Raw genomic sequence first — 19,526 nt, forward strand, 5'->3', positions numbered from 1 at the left:
GGCATTAAAAAGATTTGCACCTTCTCTATTTGCAACTTACACAAATCAGGGACAAACGTCTTAAGCTGACAGCTCTCCTGCTTAGTACTGGTCCAGGAAGTAAGCAGACTAGTGGAAAGGGGAGATGACAGAATCTGTGATGTCCTTTCAAAGTCCTTAAAGAAGATGTTACAGAGAGGCCTTTTGGAAAATGCACATAGCCCTCATAGTTGCCCTTTACTGCATTTGTGGTGGTGGGAAGTGGAGGTCCTGTCAACACTCCACCTCCTAGTTCTCTAGTAGAAACAATCTGACCTGGGGGGGGGGGTTAAGTGCATATTTTTGTGGTATGTGCAACTCGTATTAATGTTGTAATTATCAGTTAGTCTAGAATATGACTCTAATGATCTCACTTATCAAAGCCTTAGTATGGTATATAAATTGTTTCTTATGCCATGTTTTTACATATTGCTAACTTCAATTATTTATTTCCTAGGATGATCCTCTCACTAACCTGAACACAGCTTTTGATGTGGCTGAAAGGTACCTAGATATCCCCAAGATGTTGGATGCAGAAGGTAAAGTAGAATCAAATTTTGATTTATTTCCCCCTTCCCCTGCGCACACCCAAGAAGTTCCACAAACTTTCTACCTCTACTTAACTAGTTCTTCCAAAAGTTCCCCACCCTTCTTATCAGGTACCTAGACTAGAATAACTGCAATTTTTTTTCCCTATTGGCTGGATCCTATCCTGATAACATTTGAATAACAGCACAAGAAGTGTGGATAATGGAAGGTTCTATGTCAGGGCCCCTAGGGAGCAGCAGCACGGATAATGGAACCTTCTAACATGATCTGCCACATAATTCTGACGTGAGATCTGACCTTGATGAAGTAGTCTCCATGCATCACCAGAAATGTATAAGCCAGGCCTAAGATGAATAACAGCATGGTTGCATTTATACTTTCTCTCAAATTTCCCTAGTATTCTCTGTACTTCCCAAAACCGCTCCGTAGCTTGTTATTGTGGAGCTCATTTGTAAATTCAGTAGTAACAGGACACCTGTTTCTGACTGGGCTGGGACTCCACCATGAACAAACAAGCTGAATTCTGAACAAACAGCAAATGACATGGTATCTCTACAGTACATGAGGAGAGGTGGAAACAAAGGCAGATTTGTCTCTCACATACTAGTTACATACTAGTTACATTTCTCTGGGCATTTTATATCCTGAGCCACCACACTTGTTAATCAAGGGACCATTATAACCTTCAGTTCTCAGTAGCTAGATTCCTGGAAACATGTGTTAAATTTCCCCTTTTGCCATGTTGTTGCTTTTGCATTTTGAAAATCTACACTGGCTCTGAAATCCACAGTTTTCAAGTTGCCTTTGTTGCTCTGTTCCCTTTTGTGACATTTTCTTTTTTCCCCCTTAAAATTTGGGAGAACATTTTGTACTGGCCATGCTCTGTCCATTCCTCATTACCTCTATCCAGGGAGCTTTTGTGAACTAAAGAGAACAGTGTATTCGACTAGATTTTTTTATTTTAAAAAATCATCTTTATCAGGACTTCTTTCATATGCATAGTATGGTGTTAGATGCAGCTAGGTAGTGAGACCGAATTCATCCCAGCAGGTAGCCTCAGATGGACTCCCAAAGTTGCTGGCTCTGAATTTTACAAAGGGCATTTCTTATCCTTTGGGATTTGCCACCAAACTGAACTATCACAGGTTACTGAGACAAATGTAGGTCCCATGAAAGCTCACAGAAGAAGCAGATGGTTAGTTGCATGGCAATATGGTTCTCTTTTTGTGCTCTGGCAACTATTGTTCTCCACCGCCATTATCATCCTCAAAGCAGCAAGGAAACACTATGAAAACATTACATGGCCTGAGCTTGCGAGGTGATAAGCACCTGCTTTCCTTAGATGTTTGGAAAACTCAGACTAACAGCCTATTGAGAATGGTGGCCATTTGCTATCATTCACTGAAACAGCAGCTTAAGATTGTCTTTCATCTTCTCAATTTAGCACACACAATTCTTCTATGTCCTACTGGGCACTTGCATCAAGAATATGTATTTTTTGTGGTAAGGAGAAGAGGACAGGGACAATTGCCCTAACCAAGAGGGGAAATCGTCTTCCAAGAAAGTATCTAAAAGACCTATATGTAGAGAATATGTAGGTTCTAATAGTCACTCCCACCCCTCACCTGGCGTCCCCATAACCTTTTGGTGATCCATCTCGCTTTGCTCACGTCCCATGAGTTGATATGCTCTTTAACTTCAGGTTTTCTTTGACAGACATTGTTGGAACAGCCCGTCCTGACGAGAAGGCCATCATGACCTATGTTTCTAGCTTCTACCACGCCTTCTCAGGAGCCCAGAAGGTATCGCAGGATTCCAAGCTCCCTCCACACAGAGCACCTGGTCCTCTTGCTAATGTCCAAACCTTTTTTTCTTTCTCTCTCTCTCCTATCTAGCTACGGGCATCTTTATTATTATTTTTGGCAGAGTTGGCTTCTTGGCTCCGAATGGCTTTCTGTGTATGTATCATTTTGGGGGTGCAGATGGGGTCAAACACAATCTCACAGTCAGTGATGTAGTGCAGATCTGTACTTTGGTTCAAGTCAGCGGGTCACTCTCATGGCATTGGGAGCACTGCTTTTATCCACAGGACACAAAGATCTGAATCTCGGTGGGGGGGGAGTATTTTGCATAGTAATTTGTCATGCATAGTGATCCAGCATCATAACATTCTACATGCCAGCTAATCCATGCTGAATTGCTTTGCTGATCAGCAACACTGCTGTGCGACTTAGCCTCCTTATTTTGCGAAACAGCATAATTTTAAGAAATAAGACCTGGATGCCGCAGAACAGAAAATGTGCATTCTGTTTGCCAAATTCTCTGAAAACATTACTGACAGGATGTCCCAAACAGGAAGTTTCCACAGAGCATTGCAGTTTGATGAATCAACTGTTCTTTGGTATCTGAGAACTCATCGTAGAGCAAATGGGTTGTGCAGTACAAGTCTCTGCTTGTTCACTCAGAAGTTAAGTCACTCTCAGTTCAGTAAGGTGTTCTCCCAAGTAAGTGTGTAAGTAGGCCGAAGCTTGAAAGTGGATCCAGAAGTCATGTCATTTCCCTCAAAAGTAGACTAAATGCTAACCTTTCACTAGCTACAGCTTAAGATGGTGGTGGATAGAAGTTGTGGAGCACCTACTTTTTTCTGGGATACTTGCAGAAAATGCTGAACCTGTTGGTTCTAGTTAGGGTACTCCTCATGTTCTTAAGCAATTGTGCATTATCAGATTATGCCTTAATTTTTAAGAGATCCTGAGCATTCACTCTTGCTTTGTGGGCCAGAAGGGTTCCGATAGAAAGTAGACTAATCAATACTGAAGCCATGCCTAAATGGACAGATATGCATGTCTGTGTCTTCTAAAGTGAAACAGGGAGCAGTATGGTAATACTTCAGATGTAAACTGCATTTCTAGAACTCCCCTGTGACATTCCTTTGGCGTTCTGTCATTTTACTGCAACTGCACGATGCAGTTACCTTAAAATCCACTGTACCAGGCAAGGGGTTACTCTACATCTTTTTCCAATGCACACAGCTGAAGTTTTAAAAAGACATCCATTTTTAATCTGCAGTTTTATAGATGGAATATCTGCTAGCTGTGCCCACAGCACAAGGGGAAGAGCTGTATGCTCAGAAAACACACATGGGACAGCCCTAGTAAGATGTCAAGCACTGGCACTGCAAGAACAGATCTTCTCTGCCTTGCATCTGGGTTTTGTCATGCCTTTTAACTTCTATATAGTGTCTTCATCGAAATTTAGCTACTTTATTCCTGTGTGTAGAACAGGCACATGGCACTGGCTGTTTACTCCCCCAGATAAAGCTAGATTTGCCCATCTGCAAGTGGGCTGAGGCTACTGACTGTGGAGTTGTGTCAAAGCAATGTGGACTAGGCTGGTTGCTTGGAAACCAAAGCTGAAATGGGGAGGTGGGAACGAGTGCCACAGGACTCCACAAAGCCAACCCTGCCGGTCACGTTCTGATCCGAATTCCCAGCTCTCCGCATGGAAATCTGTTTGGCCTGTCCTGCAATGCATGATGGGAAGTTTTCCCCTCTCTTACCACCCATGACTGTTTTATTTTATTCTGTGTGCTGCTTCTTACTTTATCCTTTCAACCTCTTCTCCTTCTTTGCACAGATATTATAGGCACGCTAAGGCCGGATGAGAAGGCCATTATGACCTATGTTTCATGTTACTACCACGCCTTCTCAGGTGCGCAGAAGGTGAGACTTTACTCCTAACAAACCCCCTCCTCTTCCTTCTGTTTCCCGCCCACCAAATTTAGAGGCAGATACCCTAAACCGTTAGAGGTATGGAATCCAGTGCTGGCTGTCATATTGAGCTACCTAATATTGACACAACTTCCTTAGCATCTTGGGTGATTAAAAAAACACTCTCTAGCTTTGTTGAGAACTCAGTGGATATTTTTTTTCAATGTAGTGGGTCTCTCTGCTTTTCCCCAGACAATATTTCTGGCCTAGAACACCCAAGTTGCAGCCTACTGGTTCAAATTAATATTGCAGAATATATTCAATACTTTGCTGACAGATCAGATGACTTCCTATTGGAAAGTGCATTGCTAGTTTCAGCTGGGTGCTGGTTTCCTTAGAGCGCTCTGTTCTCAGTCATTTTTGGTGGCTGATACCACACTGGTCCACCATTGGCAATGCTAAGCCTGTTGGGAGTGTTTTAAAGACCCAGCTCTAGAGTTGCTTTTAGCCATCAGTAATAATTACTATAGGGCTAAACAACTGAGGTCAAAACTCCAAATGATGCTCAGTTGCAGAAGTTCTCTGATATTTTCCTCCGTACTAATCTTTTGCTCCAGACTGTAATTTCTGCAGCTGGATTTAGTTAAGAACATGTTCAAAAAAAGCTATGCATGATTGAGCATCATGCATAGATTGCTCCCCATTCATGCAACCTAAAACCAATTGTTCAGCAGGGTTTATTTTATAAGCAAGAGGTCTCCGTTATTATTGGCAGTATACCAACGGTGGTCGTTAATTTCTGAGCAGCTACTTTTCCAAGTGAAGTCAGAAAATTGCCATTCAGCCTTTATGTGGCCATAAAAACAAAATCCCTCTGCTGCTGCTGCTGCTGCTTTACCATCAGTGGAATCTGGTCATGTCTACGTGGATATATATAAATGGCCACTTCTGCTTTGACAGGTGTTCTCTCAATGGGAGACCTCAGAATGTCTTGCTCTGTAGATGCCAAGCTCATGGAATTCCTGCTCAGTTTACTTATTGTTTCATGGCCAAACTCTAGTGATTTGTGTAAGTTGGGATGGCTGTTCTCTTACATCTTTTTCACACAGCCAGCCTTTGATGCCACAATTGATTATCACAGTCTCTGCATACACCTTTTAACTTTTTCTCTGCCCCACATTGCTTCTCTTTCCTCCCATCCATCTGTGTCCTTCCTCTGCCGGTAGTTCTGTTGCTTTCCCTCCTCGTACCATTTACGGTGTCCCCTTACCCTTACGGCTTTTTTATCTATGTAATCATCTCTCAGTGGATTTATCCTCCCTTGACATTTTGTACTCGTCTGCAAAAATATTTGGCTTCTGTTGGTTCTTATCACGTCTTAGATGCATTTTGAGGGAAAGCTTTGATTCAAACACACGTGTGTCATTAGCGTTGGCACTGACATCGTGCCTCTATACCTGAGTAAAAGATGCCAAGGGGAAAACAGACCTTAGTCCAGGCTCCTTGGGCACACATTGGGCAATTAAACTCTGAAAAGGATAGCTGGTAATGTAACAAGACTCTCCTTTACTGAACCAGATAACCATTCCACAAAGTTTTCTTTCGTGGACCCTATTCTCCATTCTGCAGTCACATTGCATTCCTAACTTTTTCCTATCCCATATTTGTTGGTAGATTCACAGGGGTTTTCAGGCACAGGTGTAACTCTAAGCTGAACTGAAATATTGCAAACTAAGTTGAAAATGTTCGTTCTGGGGCCTAATTCAAATGTTACTGACATGCCATGTTAGCTGCTGAAAAACTGACTTCACTGTGGCCTGCTCCCTTGGGCCTAACTCTCCATACTGAATGAGATGCAACATAGTGTGAAAGGATATCCACCATTGCTATGGGGCTTCTCTTTCCTCTCTTCTCCACAAGCAAATTTCTGTTGCTTAAGCAGGCAGACAACATCAGATGTCACCAATATTTACAAGCATCTTCTCTGAAAGTACTAAAGGACATATTTTGTAGTTTTTAAAATAGGTAGTGACAGCAGACCTTCTAAATATGTATTTTTTTTAAGAATACATTTAATTCACTAATTACCCTTTCAGCACAAGCTTATAGAAAATCTGGGACATGAGGGTTTCTGCAGGGAGCCTTCAAACTTAGCTCAAAGGCCATGTTTCCAAGTTTTTTTGCCCTGAAATTGTGTAACACTGCTCTGGATTTAATATATATCTATCAGACAGCATAGACTATGGATCTCAGTGTTGTAGTGTTTTAGAATGGGGCCCAAGAGCTTTGTTCAGTGGTGGGGCCTAGTGCCTGATGCCTTGAAACGGCTGATAAGATACAAATGAGAACATCAGTTGCACAACATCTGGATAGTTGTCGGAAGATGAATATATAATCTCAAGTTTAGCAGAATCCAAAGTTTTATAATATATATATATATTTAATTGAATGCACTGTCAGCTAGCTAGCCAGTGAGCCCAGCAATGAATTCATGACCTGGAGGAAAGAGTTAGGGTCCCTTTCCCTTTGTAGCAGTCCAAATCTGGGGCTATTGTAGAGTGATTAGCAAGCATGCATTTCGGCCTTGCCCAGGAGCACAGAGTGTCTTTTCAAGCTCTGCCCTCTTACTTGACAAGGTGACTTACTGTGATGTCGCTCCATTTCTCATTCAGATTTCTCATTACTGCTACCAGCCCTGAAGGGGAGGTCACATGATCAACTTTCTGCTTCTTTCATTCTCTTATACTGAGTCTTTAAAGGTACAGGGGCCCCAGCCTGCCATGACGTGTATGTGACTGGCTGCTTTTCCTTCATATGATTTTGTGTGTGTGCGTGTGTGTCTATGTATTTCTACACATATACTTGCTTTGGTCCATTTGCTTTCTTCCCCCCGCCCTAACTGCTTCCAACTTTAATAACACTAAACTGCATGAGTGTTTTTATTACTAGATGGTTTTAAATAATGTGTTTTTAATACACTGTTGAAGGAGATTCCTGGAAATAATTATAGGCAAGTATTTTGATTAAGCTTCCGTTTGATAGGTAGCATTTCAGGATTCCATCATTAATCTGTGATGAAAAGACAAATGTCCACATTGTTTTATATACCTATTATATTAAGCCTTTCACTCATTCATTTAGACACCAGGGGAGATAGGGAGCCATATCTATGCTGTTCTTTCTTAATGTTGAGACAAAGAGGTGAGGCATTATTAGCACTATCTAGCCTTACCTGTTCTGTGGGTAGCATCTGGGATTAACAGTCTAGTCGCCTATAGGAAAATACTGTGGGCATGTATTTGCTTAAGATACATTTTGGACCCATTAATGAAAGTATACCCCTTTTGTTACTGGACAGTGGAACAAATTACCCAAATAAGTTATAAGTCTCTGTACTTGCAAGTTTTTAGGGGAAATAGCAAGATTCTTAGTAGAGTGAACTTACCAGTACTTTAATATCAGTACTTTAGGGATGTCAGATAGTGGTGGCATAATACAACCTTTTCCCTCTGCAATTCACATGTATAATATAATACATTTAATTACAGCACCAGAAGAGAACAATTTATATTGTGAATGTTCAAGTGCTGCCAACTTGAAGTGGCTAAAAGTGTCCCATTTGTTAAAAGAGGCCTGTTCAGTTTGAAAGCTTGCATAGTCCTTTCAGTGGTGGATAAAAGCAGGTTGTTTCTGCTCCAGAATTCTGTGCAAGCCCAAAATCTTAGGATTTCTAGAGACCAGCGAATGGTGCTTCAGTGCCCTTTCTAGTTCTGTGATTTGTCGATACAATAAAATATGCAAAATGAGAAAGTAAAGTTAATGCACATTCAGTTAATTTTCATAATGTTTTAGAATTCAGCTTACCTTGGCATAAAAATAATTGATTATTATTACTTTAAACACCACACATCCCTAAACAAAAAAAAAAAGGTAAATGTTGTCATTTTGGTTTATCTTCTCTGGAGCCACAAGCTTAGTGTTGAATGTGAGCATCAGCATTGTAGGAAACTGCTTCGGTGTCCTCGCACTTTTGATATGGAAGTTCCCTGTCTTCCAATGGGATAGCCTGACAGGGGTTTTTAAAAGCTATTTACTTATTTATTGTAAATATTTTTATTCTGCTTCATCCCTAAATCTGCCCAAGATAGCTATATCAAGATGCTCAGAATGCTCAACTCTGCCAAAGTAAAGGAATTCTTAGAATGGTTTTGAAATATACTAAGACTTTCACTACAAGAACTCAGCAAGGAAGCTGTTGGAAAAAAATGTCTCCATGCTGTAGATGTCCTGGGTTGGCAGGTAGATGGTTTCATCCATCTTGGGGGATTGTGATGAGGCACGTAGAACGAGATGGCTTCTCAGATATGTTGGGCCAGAGCAGCCTTCTCTAACCAGCTGCTCTCAAAATGCTTTAGACTGCAGCTCCCATAAGCCCAGAGCCAGCATTGTCCAGGGACAAGGAACTTCAGGCCTTGGGGTGAAATACAGGATTCTCCTGAAGGCACACACCCCTCTTTCCCAAGGCCAGACCACTTCTCTGGTCTTACTTCACGACCTCCTTGAGAGTTTTTGCTTGACTGGGAAATGGTGTTGGATTCTGAAAATGACTTGTTGGCGTGGCTGGAAGACAGAGAGGAGGGTGTTAAGTGGATGTAGAAACTAAGCCTCCTGTACAAAGGTAAAATTGTTCTACCTAGTTTTGACTGTCCCTGCCCACTGCTGGCATGTTGCCTACAGAAGGAAACACAGCCCTTGAGATGAAAACAGTTTCCCTCCCCTGTTTTTTGTCCAAATCAAACTGGAGGACACCACTAGAGGCTGCACTAGAGGGTTGGTTTTGTTTTTGTTTTTGCTAGTTCCAGTGAAGTCTAAAAGGAAAATAGAAAAAGGGTTTCAAAGTTTTAACAAGCAATGGCTCAGCTTTTTTAAAAAATGAAATTATGTTGCTACCCTCTGGAGATCTGAAAAATAATTTAGTGGATATTGTTGCAGTTCAAGTGAAAGATACAAGGGACAGTTTTGTAGCCTCTTAGGACTGTTGAGCAGTACAACTTTGGACTTCAGGCTTTATTTCTCTTCCTGCTGCCCCCAGTCTGCTCTTTCATTTAGGCCCTCTGCCCTCATGTAACTTTGAGGCTGAATTGGCAGGTTGGGATGAGTCTGTAGACTACTCAAACCCAATCCTACCTTTGGCGTTAATTCCTAAAAGTATACATCAGTTATTCTATTTTTAAAAATCTAGTACAATATATGTAATAATGAGAACTCTTGTAAGATTAAGGGAAGTTCATGTTTCTTCCAAAACCTAAGAGTGTGAGACGATCACAGCAGAGCTACAGTTTCATATGAGAGCACTTTGATAGCTTTGAACATTTGGATATGTATGGAATAGATGTCAACAGTAGACCTGTGGCTTCACACTTTCTTCAGGGGCAAGTTAGTTTTCGTGAGAAGTGATTCCTTGTAGCACCTCAAAACAGAGGTGGAAGAATAACTACAACCAAAATGGAAAACATTGATCGTTTGAGGTGGAAGAACGTTATTCTACAAGCAAAATGGAAACCATTGATCCATTGAGACAAATGGGGTTAGATTTTTACCTCATTTAGTTTTATAGGATGGTCTTGGAGAAGGTTTGGATAGGCACTTACTTGTTCCAAGAATAATTTTCCACTTTATGCATTCTATCTCATACCAGACACTGATGTGCATAGATATGGATGTGCACGTAAATGGATATGGGCAAGTGTAGAGGGTAAAAAACCTCTTAGGCATTGCAAGTGTACATTCACATCAAAACTCCCAGAAGAGAAATGATAGCAAGAGCACTTCAAAATCTTCATAATGTGGAGATAAATTTGGACCAGTAACATTCTCTTAGACACAGAGTGGACTGTGCCTTTCCTAAAAGCATCAAGAAGCTGAAGGAAACATCTTTGTTAACAATGTATTTTTCTTTCTTTCTAAATTTCGGTAGGCGGAAACAGCAGCCAATCGTATCTGCAAGGTGCTGGCAGTTAATCAAGAGAATGAACAGTTAATGGAAGACTATGAGAAGTTGGCCAGTGATGTAGGTATTCCTGATTTCAATTTCTTGGCAGAACTATGTGGAAATGGAAAGATAGATATTCCATAGAACATCCTTCTGCAACCTGGTTGTCAAAATGCTTTGGATTATAAACTCCCATCAACCCCAGTCAGGGATGATGGGCACTATGGTCTAAAACATCTGGAGGGCACCAGATTAGGGATGACGGCTATGGGACCTATATATTTCTCAGTTTTGGATCCCAGATATCAAAGCAACATATATTTTTAAGTATGCAGTTGCAGGAGTCTATAGTCATGTTAAATTCACTCTGGTGTGACCTTCAGGCTCATGTAAGTAATGTTCCTTTAGTGATCTGTTTGTTTATTTATTTATTATTGGTTTTTTTAAAAAAAAACCAAATAGCATTGCATAATACTGGGGCTAAGAAACTAAACACTAATAGGGGAAAGAAACAGATGACTTAGGCTATAGGAAAGAGTGCATTAACTGATAGTTAGAAGTTGCTCCTGACATGTGAGTGGAATAGTGGCCTGCAGGTGGTGGCAGCAGGCATGGGCAAAACAAAAATGTTAAATTAACTCCAATGCTACTGCAGAAATTGTCAAAGGAAACCTATAATCAACCAAATTGTAGTAGTAGTAATACCACCACAAAATGAACTTAACTCAAAAGCCACAAGGGCTAGGAATATATGCAGCCCTGGGAAGACTATCCTCAGAATTGGTCCATCACCAAAAATCAGCGGAAATAAACTCAGAAGCATGATGTAGAAATACTCATTAGCCCCGTTGAAAATTAAAAGCTGGATTGTGTGCTTATCTTACTTGAGGTTTCATGTCCATAAATATGCTTGTTAGTGTAAAGTCTAGAGATGCAAAGTGTGAAAACACATACGAACATACAAGTCTATTAAATTAGATTCCTGCCAGTTGCTGAACCTTGCTGTCAAATAAAATTACAATCATGAAAGGCAAGATAATCGTAGGACTAAAACCACAAATAACAAAAAATCAAACCCTTGTCCCTGTTAAATGTCAGCACTGATGGGTTTCTAATCTTAGCCCAGTTCCCGCTTTCTTGTTTGACTTGCTTCCTTTTTTTCAGTTGCTTGAGTGGATCCGCCGCACCATACCTTGGCTGGAGAATCGGGCTCCAGAGAACACCATGCAGGCCATGCAGCAGAAACTGGAGGATTTCCGAGATTACCGCCGCCTTCACAAGCCTCCCAAAGTCCAAGAGAAGTGCCAACTGGAAATCAACTTCAATACGTTGCAGACTAAGCTGCGGCTTAGCAACAGGCCAGCCTTCATGCCTTCTGAAGGGAAAATGGTATCGGTGAGTGTGTTTGGCCGAGTTCTGAGCAAAAGACAAGTTTTCTAGGTACATGCTGTACGGCTGCTGACACTTTCAAGTGGCCCATGTATCCCATCCTGGTATTTAATGGACTTTCTCATCACAGCCTGTGGTGCACAGAAATAATTCATGAATGGTATAGCTCTTGCAAGTTGACAGCATGTTCTTGTCATCCAACCGCTATAGAACATGGATGCAAAATGATTATTATGGGTGTCCCAGGTTGCTGTTGCTCAGGAGCCACTCACCCCTGCATCAACACAGAAACTTTGGGGCATCAAGGACCCTGAAGGCAGTGGAAATCCTTCCACTTGATCATCTTAGGAAGGGGCCACTCCTTGCATTGATATGTGTCAATAGAGGCAGAAAAGGCCCAGTAGGCTGTGCTTTCTTTCTGCTGTTCCTGATCTCGTTTCCTTTCTGATATTCTCAGATCCCGAAACTTCTTCAACTCCATACCTCTTTCACCACTGGTCCCAGAGGCAGTAGGAAGTACACTACTTTTCCAGGATTGCACATCTTCATATCATATTGCACATCTTCATATCAGAGAGCTGGCTTTTTTAGCTGGGGACAGGGAGGTAGCGACTAGAAAACAGACCTCTTGCATCATCATCATCATCATCATTTTTTATTTGTATGCCGCCTTTCCACAGTTAAAAAACAATGCTCAAGGCAGCTTACAGCACAACAAGATTTACATAATTGCAAAAGTCATAAACAATAAATAAACCACATCAAAAAAATACACAACCAAATGGGAAAACAATTTCCACATAAATCTAAAACTAAGAATACAGCATTAATATCAGTTTAAAATGACATAGGTAAAAAATAGCAGCAATTTAAACAAAAACAAAACGGAGCCCTCTCTGCCCAGCAGCGGCAGCAGTCCTTTATAAAGCCCATCAGGCCCCGCCCTGGGCCAGGTGGTGAGTGGCAGGACTGGGGCCCTCAGGCGCTGAGTAGGGAGTATTGCTGCCATTGGTAGGTGGCAGATCAGTGCAGCAGCAACTGTCCAGGTCAACTGCTCTCCCCAGATGTTGCTTGCTTAGCTTAAGCCTTGCATCTAGTTCCTACTGTCCCTGGTTCTGGTGCTGTCTGCCCAGCAGTTTGCCATGCTCTGCAGCCCATCCATGCCCAGGACTGCTGGTGCTCCAGAGCCTTAGCCCTCCTCAATGGATTAGCAGCAGGCTTCTGCAGACACTTGTTTTCTAAATTGCTTGTGGACCTTCCAGTGGTTTGCATGCTTTTCCTGTTAAAATGTCATTGTGCTCTAGTGTAATGATGCTGGCAAGCAGATGCCATTCTGTCAAAATTATTTGCCCACTTGAAACTTCCTTTTCACATCTCTTTCTGGCGTGATGCTGACCTTCAGTTAGCACAGGCCATTCGCCAGCCAGCTTGGGGAAACTATCTGAGGACGTTTCAGAATATTTCCCTTCTTCTGAACTTGCTCATCCTTCCTTGACTGTGTTTGTGCTTCTGCTTTGATCACTGCAGGATATAAATAATGCATGGGGGTGCCTAGAACAGGCTGAGAAGGGCTACGAGGAGTGGCTTTTGAACGAAATCCGAAGATTGGAACGGCTGGATCACCTGGCTGAGAAGTTCCGGCAAAAAGCTTGCATTCATGAATCCTGGACAGACGGTAAAACAGATCCTAAATGTGTCCTATTGCAGGGCTTTGTGTGCACTGTGTAACAATAAATCCATGCATCATTAGTATTACGAATTATGATGATGAGCTGTGCCAAGGTAGCCTAAATTCTCATCTTTATTAGTAAATTAGCATGCTCTTCATACTTTATTTTTGGGGTAGGTAGAAGGGAGAATTGATGATGAATAGATCTCTGGGTAGCTCTGAATTTTAGTTGTTTCTCAATAGCAATGAATAAAGCTTAGAAGAGAAACCAGAAATGCGAGAGAGGTAGAACCTGCAAGCTGGAAATCTGCTTAGTTAACACCAAAGAGCAATACTTCTCACCAGAAGCAGCTTGCTGAGTGGGGGCACAGCCACTATGTAAGCTTCCCTGCAGGAGAATCATTATCGCTTACCAGGAGGAGGGACAGGGAAAGGACTGAGGCAGCCGGAAGTAGGTGTGGTGCAGATGCATCAGCAGCGCTAACCTGGTGTTTCTGTCAGTGAGTTTGCACTGCATCAACCTTCCTGCCACCTTGGCCCTCTCCTTCCTGGTAGACAATAGCAACCCATCTGCCAGGAAGCTAGTATAGCACCTCTGACCCACCTGGCAAACCACTTCTTCTCCCCTTGTGGGTTACTGATATTGGGACTCCTGGAGATCTTGTTTGGCTGATCTCTAGGCTTCTAAGATCCACTTGGCGTTTCAAGCCTGTCTTTCTAGTCATTAGGGAATTGTTTTAATTTTAAAGAATCAAAGCTAAGATTTTCAGAGAGCTGTATTTTGTGTCCACTAGCACATACGGTGTTTCTGTTCTGTGCATGTGTTAAATTGTAGAGTGCAATCAATGCCCAAATGCCTAAAACAGCACCCAATTGCAGACAGATTTTTTTTTAAAATGAACATCCTTGCAAAAATATGGAAGCTTACAATTCTCAGATAATTTATGCAGTCCCAAAATTGCCTGTTCTTAATCCAAGGCTTTCCCCATGGGTCAAAATAAAGGCAGCCTGCAACAAATCACTGTTAATGGTAAAATTTATTCACGTTAACTTAAGGATTGAGCTTGATTAAATTGTTATTAATTATTATTACTTTCTATTTATTAAATTTCCTTGGGAGAGCATTGCAAAAGTGGGGAGCTACCACAAAAAATGCCCGTTCTCATGTTGCCACCCTCTAGACCTCTCATGGAGGAGGAACACAAAGATTACATGCATTGACTAATATAAATGATGTAGATGATTTTATTGAAATATGGCATTCTTTTATAAAATACTTTGCCGAGAACCCTGAAGAATGATAATTACCAAAATCACAGATTGGATTTGGGCAAATTTAACTAGATTAATCCTTCCTCAAGTGAGGAGGAGGGCAAGTTGGAACCCCCCCCCCTTTTGTAATTGTTATATATTTGAAGTTAATGAAACTATTTTAGAAGGAAGGAAGGATATGCTACTCTATCAAAACGTCCTCGAAACTCCTTACCTGTTGGTCTTTTGCTCATTTTTCCTGTGTTTTGGCACCCCCTTCAGGTAAAGAGGCAATGTTGCAGCAGAAGGATTATGAAACTGCCACCCTCTCAGAGATCAAGGCCCTGTTAAAGAAGCACGAGGCATTTGAAAGTGATCTTGCTGCTCATCAGGACCGTGTGGAACAGATTGCTGCTATTGCACAAGAACTCAAGTACGACTTTCGCCTAGCAAATGGGCTTCACCTTTTGACACATAACCAAACAGTGGCCTTTTCAACAGTCAGCAGGCCTGGGACACCCTTTGAGCTCAAAGGCAAATCTAGTTCTTTTTAGACACAAGACTATAGGGAAGCACCCTTATTTGAAAGAAAACATTGACAAGGATTAAAGCACAAAAAGAGGGGTCTAGGCTAGTGAGGGGAGAAAGGGACCTCTTGACTATGACGCCTAACAAAATGCAATAGGGGCTTAAACCACTGATGTGCATAGATGTCATTGATCCATATTTGAATACCTGCATCTATATCTTCATTTTGCCTTCAAGCTCAAGGCTTACCTAAGCCCGTAAGAGCTGTCATCTGTGTGCAGAGGCTGTATGCCTCTGAAGATGAGTTGCTAGGTCAAGGTAGAACGGGGGGGGGGGGGGACGGGACAGAGAAACAAGTGTGGGAGTCCACTTTTAGTATCAGGATACTGAACTAGATGGATCTTTGATCCGATCCAGCCAGGGCTCTATTCTTCATCTTTTAACAGCATTAGCAGGTTATTCAGTTTCAACGTGTTTGGTGTGTTTTTTTTTAAAAAAAGAATAGATTGCAACTTTTACCAGTGTGTTTGGTAAACCACTTTTTCAACTTTTTTTGCTAGTGAGCTGGATTATTACGATTCCCCAAGTGTCAATGCCAGGTGCCAGAAAATATGTGACCAGTGGGATAACCTTGGGGCCCTGACCCAGAAACGACGAGAAGCCCTGGAGGTAAAAGGTTCTTCATATGTTTCATATACAACTTGTTTCTCCCTCTGTGTCGTATGAGGGCAGAGTGGGGTGGCAGTTTCACTCAGTGAAGCCGACATCGTGGTCTGCTGCTCATACCAGTCCTGGGCGATATATTGATATACCGCCCAGGCCTACTCCCTGCCCATGTTTTGACATTAGCAGAGGGGGTCCTTCTTCTTGTTCCCATGGTGAATGTTGCTTTCTGCATGAGGATGCAAGATACGGCCTTCTTGGTAGTGGTGCCAGGCTTATGATGGACCTGCTTTGTTTTATGCCTGGCACCACTACCAAGAAGGCCTAGTTTTAGTTTTTATGATGTTTTACGGTTTTATGTTGTTTATGATGTTTTATGGTTTATCCATTGCTTTTAAATACTGTATCATAAATCAAATGATTTTTTAAAAATTGATTTTCCTGTTATTTTGATGGTTGGGAACTGCTTTGCGATCAATTCTTTGATTATTTTTTTTAAAAAAGCTTGGAAAAAAATCTGTAACTTGAAACTGCTTCCTAACTGTGGTTCTGTGGACTGTGGGAAAAGGGAAGGTGTACTGTTTTAGACACCAATAATGTCAAGCCTTTTGCTTGGATTGCTTTGGGAAGAAGGGTGGCATATAAATTAAGTAAATACATACATAAATTACAGCTTCTTTTTTTTTAAAAAAAGAAAACTAGGAGAAAGGACTGCGATGAGTAACAAAAGAGGAAATGTCATCAGGACAGGGGGAGTGTGGGAGAAATTCAAGGTGCCTAACTTCTTTATCTGGGTGGGTTTCCTAGAGAACAGAAAAATTGCTGGAGACAATTGACCAGCTGTATCTAGAATATGCCAAACGAGCTGCCCCTTTCAATAACTGGATGGAGGGGGCCATGGAAGATCTTCAGGACACCTTCATAGTCCATACCATTGAGGAGATCCAGGTATGTACCCTCTCTCACTGGATAAGCCATATTCATCTTTGGCTCTTGTTCATAGGGTGCAAAATATCAGCTGATACTAATGTTTCCTGCCAAACTCTAGCAATGGAAATAAATCACCTTCTCTCAACAGCTCAGGCAGGTAACAGCAGCTGCCTGTAAACTGGTGGAAAAGATTGGATGGTTCTCTCTGCCTGTTAGATATACAAACTGAAGCAAATGAAGTGAGGAGAAGAGAAAAGGAAACGCAAAAATCAAAAGTAGCAAAGAGTCTTATGGCATCTTAAAGACTAACAAATGTATTATGGCAATAAGCTTTCAAGGACCATAATATACTGTATGTGTTAGTTTTTAAGGTGCCACACGATTCTTTGATATTTTTGCTGGAATAGCACGACTACACCTCTGGAAATGGTTACAAAAACAAACAAAAAAATCCCATACATTCCCATTTCTCATGCCTATATCTATTATGTGTCTTGTTCCGAAAATAAACACTTTGTTCTCACCTAACCCTTTTGATTCAGTGATCAGGGCTACATTAATTCCAGGTCTCAACAACTTAATCTGTTTTCTGCAGCATGGCAAAAAAAAACCTGGCGTATGTTTAGTAATGTGCATGGAAAAGTGCCTCCTGAACACATAAAAAGTACTTTTCTCACCTCTGGTTAGTCATAGCCATTCCCTGTGCTAAGGATTGAGGAACTGCCCTGTCGTCCTTCAACAACTTTAATAAATAATAAAATAAAAGTAATAAAATAACAGGCTTTGAAGATCAGCTGATATACTGCAGGAGTGGGGAGCCTTTGCCCTCCAGGTGTTGTGAGACTCCAGCTCCCATCAGCCCCAGCCAACATGGCCAGAGGTCAGGCTTGATGGGAGTTGTAGTCCAACAACATCTTGAGAGCCAGAGTTTGCCATCCCTTTGGGCTTAGGCATCTTTCTCTTTAGAAAACAAGTATTCGGAACAGTTAAGTAAGTAATGCCTACAGTAAGTAAGCCAGCAGTCTCACACCAACATATGGAACAAGAAGCCATGTTGAAGTCAGCAGGGCTTGCTTCTGAATAGACAGGTATAGATTTGGGCTCTGACTCAGTTTTCCTTTACCTTCTCCTATGCTAAACCATCTACTACCAAAGGGGAGCTTTCGCCATCCCTGCCTGCAACCCAGAAATGCTAGAGCCCAACCCCTAACTGACGTAAGAAAATGGCCTCCAAGAATTCTAAAAAGGAAATGTGCTTTTGGCACTCTTGCCTTAAAATCTTTCCAGCGTGTCCTTCAGTGGTCATGCAGTAGGAAGTTTTAATTGCTGCACAATTTAATTTTCCACTGCTCCAGTGCAGTTCCCTGCCTTAATAATTCTCATTTGTAGAAAAGAGAGTCTTTCCCTGACACTGTTTAAATTATTCCAATGTCCTGTTCCACACACAGATTCTTCCATCCTGGTGTTTTATAACGCAGTATTATGGGGAATGGGCTTGTTCTTTTTAAAAATTGTTTTTGTGTTTTCTGTTTCCTTCAGGGATTGACCACAGCCCATGAACAGTTCAAAGCTACCTTGCCAGATGCAGACAAGGAGCGACAGGCCATTCTAGGAATCCACAATGAAGTGTCAAAAATCGTTCAGACCTACCATGTCAACATGGCAGGAACCAACCCCTACACCACCATCACCCCACAGGAAATCAATGGCAAATGGGACCACGTGAGTTGCTTTCTAGGCTTGGCAATTATTCTTCTAGGTTGGAAACCTGCTTTTGGAATTCTGGCAAGCGGCTCAATCTCAGACGTTTTTACTTGGGCGTAAATCCCACTGAATTCAGTGAAGCTCCTCCCAAGTAAGGGTGCATAGGATTGCAGCCTTAGTTGAAATTCTCATAGATCTGCAATGTAATATCTCGACTCTTGGTTTGCATGCAAGTAATCCACAGGGCAGATTATAAAAGGTAATTCTGAACTCAGTTTTATTCTTGTGCTGTAGGAAATAATTTCCGCCTGCGAAATATATATTTATTGAGCGGCCTGGTGACTTAAGTCACCAACGCTCCCACGAAGTAGAATTAATTTATTTGGAGCACTTACAGAAATATTGGCATTCCATCTTGACTTTTGGATGATCTGCTGACATTTCCGATGTTGCGTCTCACCTATAATAGATATGGAGGTGTTAATTTTCTTTGTGGACATTAATCCACTTAAATGGAAATTTTTATTTTAATACCTACTTGTTCAGAAGAGGGCTGGATTTATCCTTTTGATTAACAGTGCACAGAACTTGGCTTCTCTGACTTCAGAACGCTTTGTGTTTATTAAGGCTTAACAGCAGTAAGCTCGATTTTTCTAAGCTTTTTCATATTTGCTGAAGGTGAGACAACTAGTTCCCAGGCGGGACCAAGCTTTGATGGAAGAACATGCACGCCAGCAGCATAATGAGAGACTTCGCAAGCAGTTTGGGGCTCAGGCCAATGTCATTGGGCCCTGGATCCAAACCAAGATGGAGGTAAAAACTTGCTAATACTTAAAACTGCCATTTTTTCCTGTTGAAGAGCCTCCTAGTTGGGCATTGTCTTTTCATCCTTTCAGTGAAAAGGATTTGTGCTGAGAGAAGTCACCACTCTCTTTGGCCTGGTTTGCACAGCATGAAAACCCAAACCATGGCTTACTTACTGGGACTTTGCAAACATGCTAGCTTCCAGAACAAACCTTGGCTACAGACGGTGGCTAAGAAGGAGAGAGCTTAACCATGATCTTGGCTTAGCTGCAACACTGGGCTGAGCTAAAGGACTGGGGAAGAACAAAGCGGCTGCAAT

At 41.7% G+C, this 19,526-nt stretch overlaps 1 protein-coding gene across 5 annotated transcripts in view; it reads left to right on the plus strand.

The window, feature by feature from the left end:
* Positions 1-19,526, plus strand: part of ACTN1 (actinin alpha 1) — a 94,658-nt gene that overhangs the window by 61,238 nt on the left and 13,894 nt on the right. For 3 of the 5 annotated variants that reach the window (XM_081186051.1, XM_081186049.1, XM_081186047.1), the window contains exons 7-16: positions 476-557; positions 2,284-2,369; positions 10,255-10,347; positions 11,434-11,664; positions 13,186-13,333; positions 14,861-15,011; positions 15,667-15,775; positions 16,577-16,717; positions 18,239-18,421; positions 19,082-19,216. In XM_081186051.1, the coding sequence (XP_081042177.1) occupies positions 476-557; positions 2,284-2,369; positions 10,255-10,347; positions 11,434-11,664; positions 13,186-13,333; positions 14,861-15,011; positions 15,667-15,775; positions 16,577-16,717; positions 18,239-18,421; positions 19,082-19,216 (1,359 nt within the window). Of the gene's footprint in view, positions 1-475; positions 558-2,283; positions 2,370-4,203; positions 4,290-10,254; positions 10,348-11,433; positions 11,665-13,185; positions 13,334-14,860; positions 15,012-15,666; positions 15,776-16,576; positions 16,718-18,238; positions 18,422-19,081; positions 19,217-19,526 lie in introns of all 5 variants that reach the window. The other 2 variants (XM_081186050.1, XM_081186048.1) reach the window with 1 other exon arrangement.

This window comes from Podarcis bocagei (genome assembly GCF_964188305.1).
Source record: "Podarcis bocagei genome assembly, chromosome: 1".
NCBI lineage: Eukaryota > Metazoa > Chordata > Lepidosauria > Squamata > Lacertidae > Podarcis > Podarcis bocagei.